The sequence below is a fragment of the Capra hircus genome, chromosome 1, assembly GCF_001704415.2.
Source record: "Capra hircus breed San Clemente chromosome 1, ASM170441v1, whole genome shotgun sequence".
In the NCBI taxonomy this organism is placed as follows: Eukaryota; Metazoa; Chordata; class Mammalia; order Artiodactyla; family Bovidae; genus Capra; species Capra hircus.
Genome location: NC_030808.1, coordinates 27911789 through 27925552, shown reverse-complemented (window position 1 = coordinate 27925552; position 13764 = coordinate 27911789). Strand labels below are relative to the sequence as shown.

Genomic DNA, 13764 nt, shown 5'->3' with positions numbered 1-13764 from the left:
TTTTTCCCACCCCATGCGCTGCAGCATGCCAGACTTCCCTGTACTTCACTATCTTCTAGAGCTTGCTCAAACTTATATCCATTGAATTGGTGATGCCATCCAACAATTTCATCCTTTGTCATCCCCTTCTCCTCCTGCCCTCAATCTTTCCCAGCATCAGGGTCTTTTCCAATGAATCAGTTCTTCACATCTGGTGGCCAAAGTATTGGAGTTTCAACCTCAGCGACTGTCCTTCCAATGAATATTCAAAATTGATATTTTTTACGATTGACTGGTTTGACCTCCTTGCAGTCCAAGGGACTCTCAAGAGTCTTCTCTATCACCTCAGTTCAAAAGTATCAGTTCTTCAGCACTCAGCCTTTTTATGGTTCAAGTCTCACATCCATACATGACTATTAGAAAAACCATAGTTTTGATTATATGGCATACGGCATAGTACAATGAATACAATGGTCCCTCTTTAGCCAAGGATGCAAAATCTGAGATTATAGAGGGATGACTCTATATTTATTAAAAAATATAAGTAGACCTCTGCAGTTCAAGCCTCTGTTGTTCAGGGGTCCCTATCCTCTGCAAGATAAGTGAAACAGTAGTGCCTGTCAGATCAGGCCCAGGGACAGTTTGTCATCTCTGGTTTACGTATTCATATCTTCATAAATCTGCCCAAGAGATTTCCTATTTAAACAGATTTTGTTCCTACTCTGAGGTATTTTGAGCTAAAAGTAGCTTTCAGTTTACATTTCAGAAGTAAAATATACATTACTAATCAAATGGAAAAATTAGGAAAGTCTGTCGTTTTCAAAACATTGTTAAGGATGAGTTGTCAGTATGCATTTATTCAAGACTTTTTTCCTGAAATTCTCATGGAGCACACTTGTTAAAAAAGAGTACAGATGTATACTTCCTTTCAGTTTTTGCAGTAAACTCAAAACTGCTCCCTTATGGCTCAGCCCGTAAAGAATCCATCTGCAATGTGGAAGACCTGGGTTCAATCCCTGGGTTAGGAAGATCTCCTGGAGAAGGGAAAGGCTATCCACTCCAGTATTCTAGCCTGGAGAATTCCATGGGCTGTATAGTCCATGGGGTCACAAAGAGTTGGACATGACTGAGTGACTTTCACTCCCAAAACTGCTCTGAAAGAAAAAGGTTATTAATTAAAAAGTAAAAAATATAGATATTAGACATTTCTATGTAAAATAGAGCAGTTTTGATCTGTTCATTTCTTTTTGTTAAACAGAAATTGTTTTTTTTTTAAGCCTTAAATTAATATTCATTCTGCCTTCACCATGGCTTGGCCTAGCAATCTAGAATCTCCTGGCCCCCTTTCATACCTATTGGATTATTTGGATTTCTGTTTTGTTTTTTTCTCTTTTAACTTTGAGTAAGTTTTCAAAATTCAAAGTAACTTATCTAAAGCAGTTAATTACCAACAATACTCATTTTACTACAGAGTTTAGGTTTACAATTCTGGAGTTGATTGTGATGACTTAATCTCCACTTAGGTCAGATTGCTCTTTAATATATGGAAGGTTAAAAAAAAATACATAAATTTTAAGTGGGTTAAGGAATTGTGTACACTCTTACTGCTTTGTCATTAAGCTAAATGAGGTATTAAAGTCTTAAAACCATAGTTATAATGAGATAGAGAACTCAACCATAACTGTATGACTAAAAAAAAAAGTACTAATTGATGATGCCCTCTTTTCAATTGTCCGAAATAGACTTATTTCATGTGGCGTTTTTAATTGAGTTATAACTGTTCTTTGTTTTTCTTTATGTTTTTATGGGTATAAGACTCTTTAACTTGTAGAACTTTTTACTTTATTAAACATCTATTCTCTAGTAATTAGGTCTCCTCTTTTACCCTCGCAAAGCAGGCCTAGTAAGTGTAGTAGTACTGATCATAAGGTTGATTTCAGGAGTCTTTTTTTCTTTTAATTTTTATTCTAAACTGTACCTGTTTGAAACTGTAGAATAAGGAGATATTTTAAGCAAACACTGAAGGCTGAAGGTAGTTTTCTACTGATAGTGAAATTGGGTTTTCTAAAAGAAGAGTATATGTAACTGTGGTTATTTTACATGAAAAATCTTGATGAAAATTCAGAAATAATTAACAGATTTTGGGGGGTAACCACTACTATGTAGTGATCACCGTATGCTTGCTGAGGATGGAGCACTGAGCAAGACAGTGTTCCTGCACTTTGGACCAGACTGGCCCATTTTTTTCTTAGTTTTTCTCAGCCATTGAGTGATTTTTTAGTTAAAGAAATTTAACAGGTTTTCCTTTTAGAATGAATTTCATCAAACAAATGAGGTAAATGTTAGTAGTTTTCTGGTGTTTATATGGTATATTTCTTTGAACATCATGACTCCTAAGATAGTAATTTTGATTTTAATTATTATTCTTAGCAAAGGATGTATAACAAGGAAAATGTTCTATACATTATGCCTAAAAGTGTATTTATCTGTTATTTTAGCTGGGAAGTTTTAAGATTTCTTCTGTCAAACATAAGATGGTGGTTGGAAGAGTATGGCTTTGATGGGTTTCGTTTTGACGGTGTTACATCAATGCTCTATCATCACCATGGAATAGGTAGGTGACCTGATACATTGCAGATGTAACTAATCATTTTATTTCATATTTTTACTGGAAGATTACAACCAGGCTTAGGATTCAGTTACATTGCTACAATGACCATTATTGTTGGCTTGATTTTTATTAGTTCTTTTATGTCTCTAATCACTTCTGATTCCTTTTTGGCAGGAAGTCAGGTATAAATACTTTTTATAAGTAAATAAAGGGTAATGATTTTCTTTGAAATATTTCTGCTTAATATGCTATCCTTAATATGTGGCATTCTTTAAAAAAAATTTTTTTTAAGGATATAATTTATTATAACAGTCTCAGGCTGTGAAAATGACAGCAATTATAATGAAAAATAAATAACAAATTAATAAATGAGAACATTTGTTAATGATGGGTTCATTTGCATATTAAACATTGAAGATAAATGTATACATTTTAAATATAAATGTGCTCAGTTAAAATTAAATTATAAATTAATTTGTAATTAAAACTATGGATTAGAGACCTTCAGTTTAAAAGTTGTACAAATAAGTGGAATCATAGAATCCTAATCCTTCAATAGATAACATGTAGAAAAAATATTGTTTTTTTAATGACCCAATATTTAGCAACCTTATTCATAACTAATACCTGGAAACAAACCAGGCATGCTTTAATAGATGAATGGTTAAAAAATGTGGTATATCCATAGCATGAAATTCTACTTAGCAATAAACAGTAACAATATTGATACATATAAAAATTTGGATTAATTTTCAAAGGATTATGCTGACAGGGAAAAAACCTTGTTTCAAAAGAGGACATATATATAATATGATTACTTTTATGTATCATGCTTGTAGTGACAAACAGAGCAAGTCAGTCATCATCAAGGGTTAAGGACCATGGTGAAAAGGCAGGAGGAAGTTAGATCTCATTATAAAAGGGTATCAGGTGAGCTACCTGTGATGTAATTTTATATCCTGATTATATAATACCAGTACCTTGGCTGGGATATTACACCATGGCTTTTCATATGTTCCCATTGAAAATGCTATTACACCATGGCATTTCAAATGTTGGGAAAACAAGTAAAGTCTACATAGGATCAGTTCAGTTTAGTTCAGTTCAGTAGGTCAGTCGTGTCCGACCCTTTGTGACCTCATGAATCGCAGAACGCCAGGCCTGCCTGTCCATCACCAACTCCCGGAGTTCACTCAAACTCATGCGTGTCGAGTCACTGATGCCATCCAGCTGTCTCATCCTCTGTCGTCCCCTTCTCCTCCTGCCCACGATCCCTCCCAGGGTTTTTTCCAATGAGTCAACTCTTCACATGAGGTGGCCAAAGTTTTGGAGTTTCAGCCTCAGCATCAGTCCTTCCAATGAATACCCAGGACTGGTCTCCTTTAGGATGGACTAGTTGGGTTTCCTTGCAGTCCAAGGGACTCTCAAGAGTCTTCTCCAGCACCACAGTTTAAAAGCATCAATTCCTCAGCACTCAGCTTTCTTCACAGTTCAACTCTCACATCCATACATGACCACTGGAAAAACCATAGCCTTGACTAGATGGACCTTTGTTGGCAAAGTAATATCTGTGCTTTTGAATATGCTGTCAAGGTTGGTCATAACTTTTCTTCCAAGGAGTAAGCATCTTTTAATTTCATGGCTGCAATCACCATCTGCAGTGATTTTGGAGCACTGTATGTTATTTCATATAACTGTGGCTTCCCAGGTGGCTTGAATAACCTGCCAATACGAGTTCCATCTCTGTATTGGGAAGATCCCCTGGAGGAGAAAATAGCAACCCACTCCAGTATTCTTACCTGGAACATCCCACGGACAGAGGAGCCTGGCGGGCTACAGTCCATGTGTTTGCAGAGTCAAATGCACTGAACAAGCACACACAATCTACAGTTATCTCAAAATTGAAATTTTAATTAAATCTTTTAAAAATCCTCTATATATCAGAACAAAGTGACTCAAAGTATGTATATGAAAATGTTATTTAGTATAATGTAAGTATATGAAAGTTATAGCATAAGTATATGAAAATAGTTATTTAGCTATTATCTTACTTAACTCTGTAAACTGCTTTCAGAAGGACTCTTGGGTGGTATAAAAATAATGCTTGTGTAGATATCTCATTTTAATTTCTTCTGCATTAAAACTTTGTTGTAGGAAATACATTGTTTTTATAACATTTACTCAAATATTTTTTACAACCTTCTGGAGTGTGGTAGGCCTTGTCTGTTTGGCTAAACTCTCAGAAAAACAGGTACATATGTTTTAAATAAAAATATGTATCTATATTCACCTGGGGGCTTCCCAGGTGGCTCAGGATAAAGAATCGGCCTGCCAAACAAGAGACTTGGATTCAATCTATGTATTGGAAATATCCCCTGGAGAAGGAAATGGCAACCCACTCTTGCCTGGGAAATCCCATGAACTGAGGAGTTGGCAGGCACCAGACCATGGGGTCACAAAGAGTCAGACATGACTTAGTGACTAAACAATAACAACAATTTACTGACAACAATCAGTCCATGATAGATACTTTAGAAATCAAAACGTAACTGCCAAGAAAAGCTGCTACAGTCAAAATCTGCTGTTATCTGCTCTTATTTATGGCGCTACCTACTCCCCTCCCCATGAAATATTTCTAGGGAGCAAGTTGAATCTGTAAAACATGACAGATTTCAATGATACCTTCCACTTTGGAGAGAAGCTGACTTTGGAGATGAAAAAGGCAATCATGATAAAATTCAAGAAAGATCTTTTCCTAGATTAAAGCACCTACATGCCTGCCTCTTCAGAACTTCCTCTGCTGAGGGCTAGGTGTTTTCCAAAGAATTGTGGAGTTGGGAAAATGAACTGATATCTATGGATATAGTATATGCTTCTTATGGGTAGAGAGCTCAAAAAATGGAAAGAAAAACATTGAGTTATTTAGCATGTTTCCCAACTTTGAGATGAAGATGAAAATAAAAATTGAAACTGCAAAAAATTATATAATATACCAGAAGAAATCTGAGATGACACTATTAACATAGACACAGAGTGTTTAATTTATAAAATTCTGTGATAAAGAAAACTTCATCCAGTAATATCTTGAAGAAAAAGTAATTTACCTGCATAAATGAAAAAAAAAATGGCTGAGCTCATACTATTCCATTGCCACAGCACTGTCTACAAAATTTTTAAGGATGGAAACTGTGACTTGAGAATTGGATATTTGAATTGCCATTGAAGGATACATTTGAAAGAAATTGAAGAATCCACGTAAAAATATCCTTCAATGATAGAATCAAGCAAACTGAAAAAAAGGAGTCAAAGAACTTATATATAAGAAATCAGCGGGGAAAAAGGCAAGCATTCAGCACTAAGTAGACTTAATTAAAAATAATAGTAACAGCTGAAAGAATAGAAAATTAATAATATAATACCAGTAAGTGAAATATATATACTATAAGCAATCAAAATCAGGAGATGGGGCAAGTAGTGGTAGATAGAAGTTGAGGGATATTAAACTGTTTTTGTCATCATAGGAAATCCATACTCCATAAACTCGAGCCACATTTAAAATAATATAAACATTTTGTCTCAATTTTATGATGGTTTTCCTATTTGCTTGCCTTCAGAGGAATCAAATAGGAGCTATCTAATATTAAGATCTCAGTATGACCAAAAAAGTTATCTAAAAGTTAAAGTTTATAAATCTCTGGTATTTTATTTTGTGCTGGACATTTCAGTTCAAATTAACTTAAAATTTTAAATCACAGAGATTTTGTTTGCTTTTGTAAAACAAAAGTTGAATTGCAGGATTGTCTGAACTTTGAATTTAGTTATCCGGTACTTTTTAAGTTAGATCATATAGTTACTAATAGCATTATTTGGTATCAAGGTCCATTATGCTTTGCTCTGATAACAAAACTGATATAAACAAACTAATTGGGGGGGGGGGGCATTTGTGCAGAGTTAAGACCTGCACACTAACATGATGCATCCATATTGGTTTTCTGTTTTCCAGGTGAGAATTTTTCAGGTGATTACCATGAGTATTTTGGACTACAAGTAGATGAAGATGCTTTGATTTACATCATGTTGGCAAATCATTTGGTTCACACACTGTATCCAGATTCTATAACAATAGCTGAGGTAATAATGATCTCTACCCCCTGACCCTCTTTAAGATAGAACATTTTGTTGGCATACAGTATTTGAATAATCTCTATATTACTGATGATTGCATAAGTGAAATTATGCCCTGACTGTAGTGCAGCTACCTTGTCTGTGTGGCACATTATTCAGAATTCACTGTTTTCCTATTATGAGATAATGTTCCCTAATTACTTGCCATTATTCCATTGTTAAAAAAGAAAATGCCAGTCGTTACAAAGTAAAATATCCTAATCAGTGGACAGGTCCTTTTGCCATGAGACCTTCAGCACAGAAAAAGAATTGAATATTAATATGTGTCTGTCTATTTAACTTTTTTTTTTTCTTTTCTGGTTTAATCATCAGAGATGGCATGGTTCACTGCCTGTGAGCTTCTCTGAAACCTCTCTTGTTCTGATGCGATTACCTTTCTTGTTTACGTTATTGCTCTCAGATTGCCAAATGTTCACTAGTTATTCATGATTACTGAAGGTTCATGATTAACTGTCCCAAAGCTGCACTGTAATGATATAATTCGATATATGCATAATTGACAATTCCCCTCTTGGTGATAAATTTGATAAATTAAGAAGTTTGTTAAATGCTTATGCTAATTTAGATTTAGTACTAAAATCCCTCTGGTTTTGTGAGTCCTCTAACTAGGAATTATTATTAAAATTGAATTTCATGTTAAAACTGTTCTATACAAAATGTAGAGGTTGGCATATAAAAATAGTAAGACTGTCATTGAAAGAGTCAGAATTAAGTAGTATTTTCATGTTGTTGGCATTTAGTTCATTGAAATGAAATGTAGTCACGATGGTCTCTTTCCTGTAGTATTTATTGTTTGTATAGTCTTGTTTCTAAGCATCATTTCTCAAAACTCAAAATCTCAAACTACTGATATGATTTTCTTGTTCGTCTCTGGATCGAGAACAGCTACTCTATTTAGGCCTTTTGCCCTCTAAATATCTTCTAGGATAGAGCAATGAATCCTAAATTCCTGGAGTAAATTTTCATATAATTTTTTTTTAATCCACAATTACAATGTCATCTTGATATGCTGTATTGTTTCACAGTCTCATCTTACCTGTATTTAGTCATAACTTATAAGACTTTCTCATGCTTGTGCTAATACTTTCTGTGCTGAATATTTTTAATGTACTTCAGAAGATATTTTAAACATTTATTTTATAGTTTATATATTTTAATTTTTATCTGTCAAACATAAAAAAGTTTTTTAACTATTTATAAAAGTTAAGTATATTTACGGCAATTTGAAGCAAAGACATTATGTATGACAAATTACTATAAACAATTAATGATAGTGCACATCAAAAGCAGGTACTGAAGAAAAAGAAGCAATTATTTAATACATGAAACTGAAAATTGTTACATTGATCTTTCCATTCATTTCAAGTAAAATAGTTTCATCATCTAGGGAGCTTTTGTCTGATTATTAGTGTTTCTACCAATGAAACTTTGAGACTTTAGCCTACTTTATATTACTTGGCTTTAGATTTTTTTAAAACAAGATGTGTCTTCAATTTATTCTACTTAAATTGAAAACTACTTCAATTTCAATACATCACTTTTCTGTCTAGTGGGAGTCTGTTCAAGAAGTGGAATTGATCCTCATGAACTTTTTTTTTAAGAGAGGAATGTGGTGTAACGAATAAGTAATGCAATGTTATATACAGTCCTGTATATTCAATTTAGTTATAATAATAGTTATTAAAATTGAAGCCTTTTTTTGGGAATATGTCTACCTTTATACGTGGTTATATTTGCTGTATTAATATAGCAATATTTTATTGAAAAACATTTTTTGATGACTGAAGCTTTCTCTCCCTCTGGAATAGTCATAAGTGATCTTTAGATTAAAGAATTAAATCTATTTTAACTTCATTGGAAGCATATATGACCATTTGAATATCCTTTTGTTATCAACTTCTTTATATTTAAGTATATTTATTTTCATGACCATTACATTTTCTTATTTTCTTCTTTTAAGATTCTAAAAGAGTAATTCTTAACTCTCCACTTGCAAACAAGAGCTACAAATACCTCATATGCATTAACGAGGCAAGCTTCTAGGAGTCAGATTTAGGAGTTAAGACTTATTGGTCTCCAGATATTTTTCTTAGCAGATTCTATTTCTTTATGAAGCTGTTTTCTAAAACTACCTATAGACCAAATATAGAAAGCACCTTAATGTTTTCTTGAGAAAAAGATTATCTTGATCTTTAATGCCATCTTATTACTTGTCTCATGAAAACTCTGGATCTTATAAAAACTTTTCCAGGAAGGTACTGTGTATGTATTTCCAGTGTCTAACACAGGTGCCTGATACTTAACATATATGTAGCCAGCCTTAGTAAGGAGTTGAACTGAATACCTATCGTAACTGTGAAAATGTGACATAAAATGATTTCTTATCTGTTAACCATTCATCCTTTTTCATTTTTTTGATTCATCTTTTTCCACTTTTATAAACTTATAAAAAAGTATGTAGAATAAGATATAAGTATGTAGAATAAGAATAAAATAATAGATATTTTCTTATGTATATATTCCACCATGTACTATATTTTGTTGTACCTCTCTTCCATTAGAAAACGATGAACACATTATTTTGGAAGTCCAGAGAGGTCATATGTTTGTTTTTTTTATAGCTTTTTTGTGGGAAGAGTTTGAGGATGGTATTGTGGAAGAAGCAATTAAGTCTCAGAGAGCTCAGAGTGTGTGATAGTTTTTCTTTCTTTCCTTTTTTTTTTTCTCAGATTTTATTTTATTTTATTATTATTTTTTTTTTTTACTTTACAATATTGTATTGGTTTTGCCATACATCAACATGAATCCGCCACGGGTGTACACATGTTCCCAATCCTGAACCCCTCTCCCTCCTATACCATCTCTCTGGGTCATCCCAGTGCACCAGCCCCAAGCATCCTGTATCCTGCATCGAACCTAGACTGGCGATTCGTTTCTTATATGATATTATACATGTTTCAATGCCATTCTTCCAAATCTTTCATAGGAAGTAAGGATAATGATCCAAGGGAGAATTTGGGTAATGACACACACATAAAAGCTGTCAGAAGCACAGGGAAGAGTGATTATTTCAAAGGGGATGATATATTGAATATTTGAAATGAAACAGTAGAAATAATTATGGAGAGATGTAGGTTTTTTCCTCACACTTGCTGTGTACTTCTGTTAACAATTATGACGACTCCATAACACTGTAATTTCATGGTTTTGTGTGTTTGTGTGCATGCATGTTTATTTAGGTTCTAGTTCTTGAATCCTGCAGGTCAAGTGTTTTGTCTGATTTACCATCAAAGCCTTGGCAGCACCTTCATAAACCCACTCAGACAATAGTTATTGAGTTCCTGCTTCGTGCCAAGTGTTCTTCTGCTATTCTAGATTCTTGGCATATGTCAGTGAGCAACAACAGCAACAACAACAACAAAAGTCCTACCCCATGTGTCTTAAATTCTAACAGTTAGGGAGGAAGCAGATAATCAAATAATAAATTATATTGTCAGTGCTTACAGTATAGTTGTTGAATTGTATCCTAAACTGAAGAATTTAAGTTTTCTATTGTTAACTGTTGAAAGCTATTCGCAGGCAATGATAGGAGCAGACCATTCAGCAGCAGTTATTGTAAAGAGAGACTGGAGATGGGAGTTCCACTTCTGTGTGGAAACATAGTGGTCGGAATAAGTAGTTAGGTGGGTTAAGTAAGACAGTGTCTATAGAAATGAGGCAAAAGAAAATAATTTGTTTGAAAGATATTGTGGAGTTAGACTTGCTAGTACTTATACCATATTTTACCACCATTGTTACACTAATATATTTTGTTGCATCTGGGTCCTTACATCATTTTCTTTTTACTTATCTGTTTGACCATATGTTTATTTGGTTACCAATAGTCTAGTGGTAGCATGACTGTAAGAAGACCCTGTCAAAAGGTTGGATGTCTGAGTCCCAGCTCTATCTTTGAGAAACATGTCTTTAGCGAGCCCTTCACCTCAATAAGCCTCGATTTCTATATCTTTTAAATGAAGAGGATCCACTAGATAACCTCAATGACCCTTTCCAAGTGTAACTGACTCTTGTGAAAGCCATCTTACTGCTTTGCTCTTAATGTGCTACCTCTATTTCTATTTCATCAGAAGCTAAGTGCTCACAAAATACATTCTCTGCCACTGCTGTATACACAGAGAAGAATAACAGATATACAGCACATGTATTTTTATGTTTGATGAAAGCAGTAGCCAATATGTAGAATATTCAAAAATTAGTGTAAGAAACCATGTTTCAGCAATAACACTTTTACTAATTTGTGTTCTCTATGTGCAACTAAGGATAAAAAGTTGTCCTGCAATGAAAAGCACTACTCAAAATCTTATTGGGAAATGAGATATGCTATCACAATGCTATCTACTTTTACAATTATGCTACCAAAATACTCCAAGAGTATATACCACCATTTATTATTTGTATTTATTGGCCTGGATTTACTGTCACAAGAATATTTAGTAAAAATTTGATCAATATGAACTGGTAATGCTGATGCTCTTTATTTTAGGATGTATCAGGAATGCCAGCTCTGTGTTCTCCAATTTCCCAGGGAGGGGGTGGTTTTGACTATCGATTGGCCATGGCAATTCCAGATAAATGGATACAGGTAAGGTTTAATGTAAATATTTTTTTTTTCCTGTGGATACTATGTCTTATGTTGGTGCATTTATTATTTCTTTGATTTATTTCTTAGTTTTGATATTATAATTGAAGTATTAAATTCTCTCATTAGTGTGTTGATTCTTGTGCCATTTAATAAGATGCCTCTCAAACTTCTAAAAGTTCTAATTTAAAGTATTCACACTTGCATTATGAAGCCATGGGGAAGATATGATTGATATAATGTTAGCTATGTAAATGGAATTTTGCATTATCAGTGCAATTATATGAAATCTGGCATTCTATATTTAAAACACATTAAACTTCATCAAAGCATCCATTTCTGCCTGCAAATCATCAATTAATGTAGAAGTCACTCCTTAATTCCCAGTACTTGTTGCTTAGTACGGTTTTTTACTCAACAGATGTGGATTTATGCATTCCTTCATTGAGTGTTTAAAAGCCCTTACCATGTGTCTGGTACTAGGAATGAATAATTGTATATGACACCTTGCATATGATTTCAAATATACTTTTATTAAATTTAATAACAATTCAAGTAGCTTGGATTATATTTTGTTTCATTTTATTTTTGTCTAAATGACCAAAGTTGTTATGAGTGATCTTTAGATAAGATTATTTTTAGATAATGTAAAATAAGACTTAGATTTGATATAGAACACTCTAGAGTGGCAAAGTCTGAGTCACAGGCTGAATATTTATAAGATGTCAGATATGTATCAAATAATCATTGCTTTCTGATAAAGTTCTTTAGTACAGACATGAGCTGGTGCCATGAGATCACAGTGGCAGAAGAGCTTAACTTTGAATAGAAAAACCACGAAGCCTTTTCTGAAGGAAGTGGTTATTATAATCATCTCATGTCTCTTCTGAGTCCGCAGGCGATTTGGGCAGTGCACAGCTGTGACACTGGAGAAGGAAATGGCAACCCACTCCAGTGTTCTTGCCTGGAGAATCCCAGGGACGGGGAAGCCTGGTGGGCTGCCTTTTATGGGGTCGCACAGGGTCGGACACAACTGAAGCGACTTAGCAGCAGCAGCAGCAGCAGCAGCTGTGCCATTAAAACTCTACCAGTACAACTTCTGCTTTTCCATCTATCGATTTCTTAATTATTGTCAGGTCAAAAAAATAAGTGTTTTACAAACCTGCTTAGAGTTAGAAACCAAAGAGACTTTACTAGCTGGGAAAGTTGCTTTGTATTTGTTATTAAAAAAAAAAATGTTGTGATCTTCAAGTTTCTTACCTTGGTTTAGGTTCTTTATCCACCCACCATCTTTTACGATTTCTAATCTTCCGCAAAGATGTTTTCCCCCTTGCAAGTGCCAAATCTTGCTTTTTTAACATCCTACTGAAAAGCCTTCATCAGGCTTTCAGCAGATTCAAGGATATTTAAAGGTGTACGTCAACCTAGAATTATTTTAATCAATCATAGCTCAGAGCAGGCTATTTCCTCCTCTTAGTAATAATGGCAGTTTTCTTTTTTTTTTTTTGAATATTTAACTTTCTAAACACTTCAGTACCTTGTATACTCAAGGTGCTATACTAGGCAGTACATCATACAAATGGAAGGAAAAAAATTTATTGTTCTCCATTTAGATTTCTGTGAAGTTAAACAGGTGGTAAATTGGTAAAGAATTCGTCTGCCATCACAGAAGACATCAGACATACAGGTTCAATCCCTTGGTCAGGGACACCCCCTGGAGAAGGAAGTGGCAACCTATTTCAGTATTCTTGCTGGGATAATCCCATGGACAGAGGAGCCTGACAGGATACAATCTATGGGTTTGCAAGTGTCGGACACAACTTAGCTAATAAACCACCACCATAACATCTTGCAAAGTTATAGTACAATATCACAATCAGGATAGTGACATGGACATAATCAAGACATGGAACATTACCACGAGTTTCCCAAATGTTGCCTTTAGAGCCACACCTACTCCTTTCTTCCCCAAATCACTCCTGAGCCTTTGGCCACCACTAACCTGATCTCCATTTCTATAATTTTTTTCATTTCAAAAATGTTATATAAATGGAATAATACAGTATGCATCCTTTTGGGCTTATCATTTTTCACTCAGTCAAATTCTCTGGGGATTTCATGTAGGTTGTTGCATGTATCAGTAGTATATTTCTTTTCAAGATTTTTTTTAAAATTTTTATTGGAGTATAGTTGATTAACAATGTAATGTTAGTTTCAGTTAAGAGCAAAGTAAATCAGTTAAACATATACATATACCCACACTTTTTTTTTTTAAGAGTCTGTTCCCATATAGGCCATTACAGATTTTTGAGTAGAATTTCCTGTGCTATATAGTATGTTCTTATCAATT

The 13764-nt window shown here is 34.0% G+C and overlaps 1 protein-coding gene across 1 annotated transcript in view; it reads left to right on the top strand.

Moving 5' to 3' along the window:
* The window catches only part of GBE1 (1,4-alpha-glucan branching enzyme 1), a 310726-nt gene that overhangs the window by 209153 nt on the left and 87809 nt on the right, over nucleotides 1-13764 (top strand). Inside the window, exons 8-10 of the mRNA XM_018054118.1 lie at nucleotides 2478-2593; nucleotides 6594-6721; nucleotides 11319-11417. Coding sequence (XP_017909607.1) covers nucleotides 2478-2593; nucleotides 6594-6721; nucleotides 11319-11417 — 343 coding nt within the window. The remainder of the gene's footprint in view (nucleotides 1-2477; nucleotides 2594-6593; nucleotides 6722-11318; nucleotides 11418-13764) is intronic.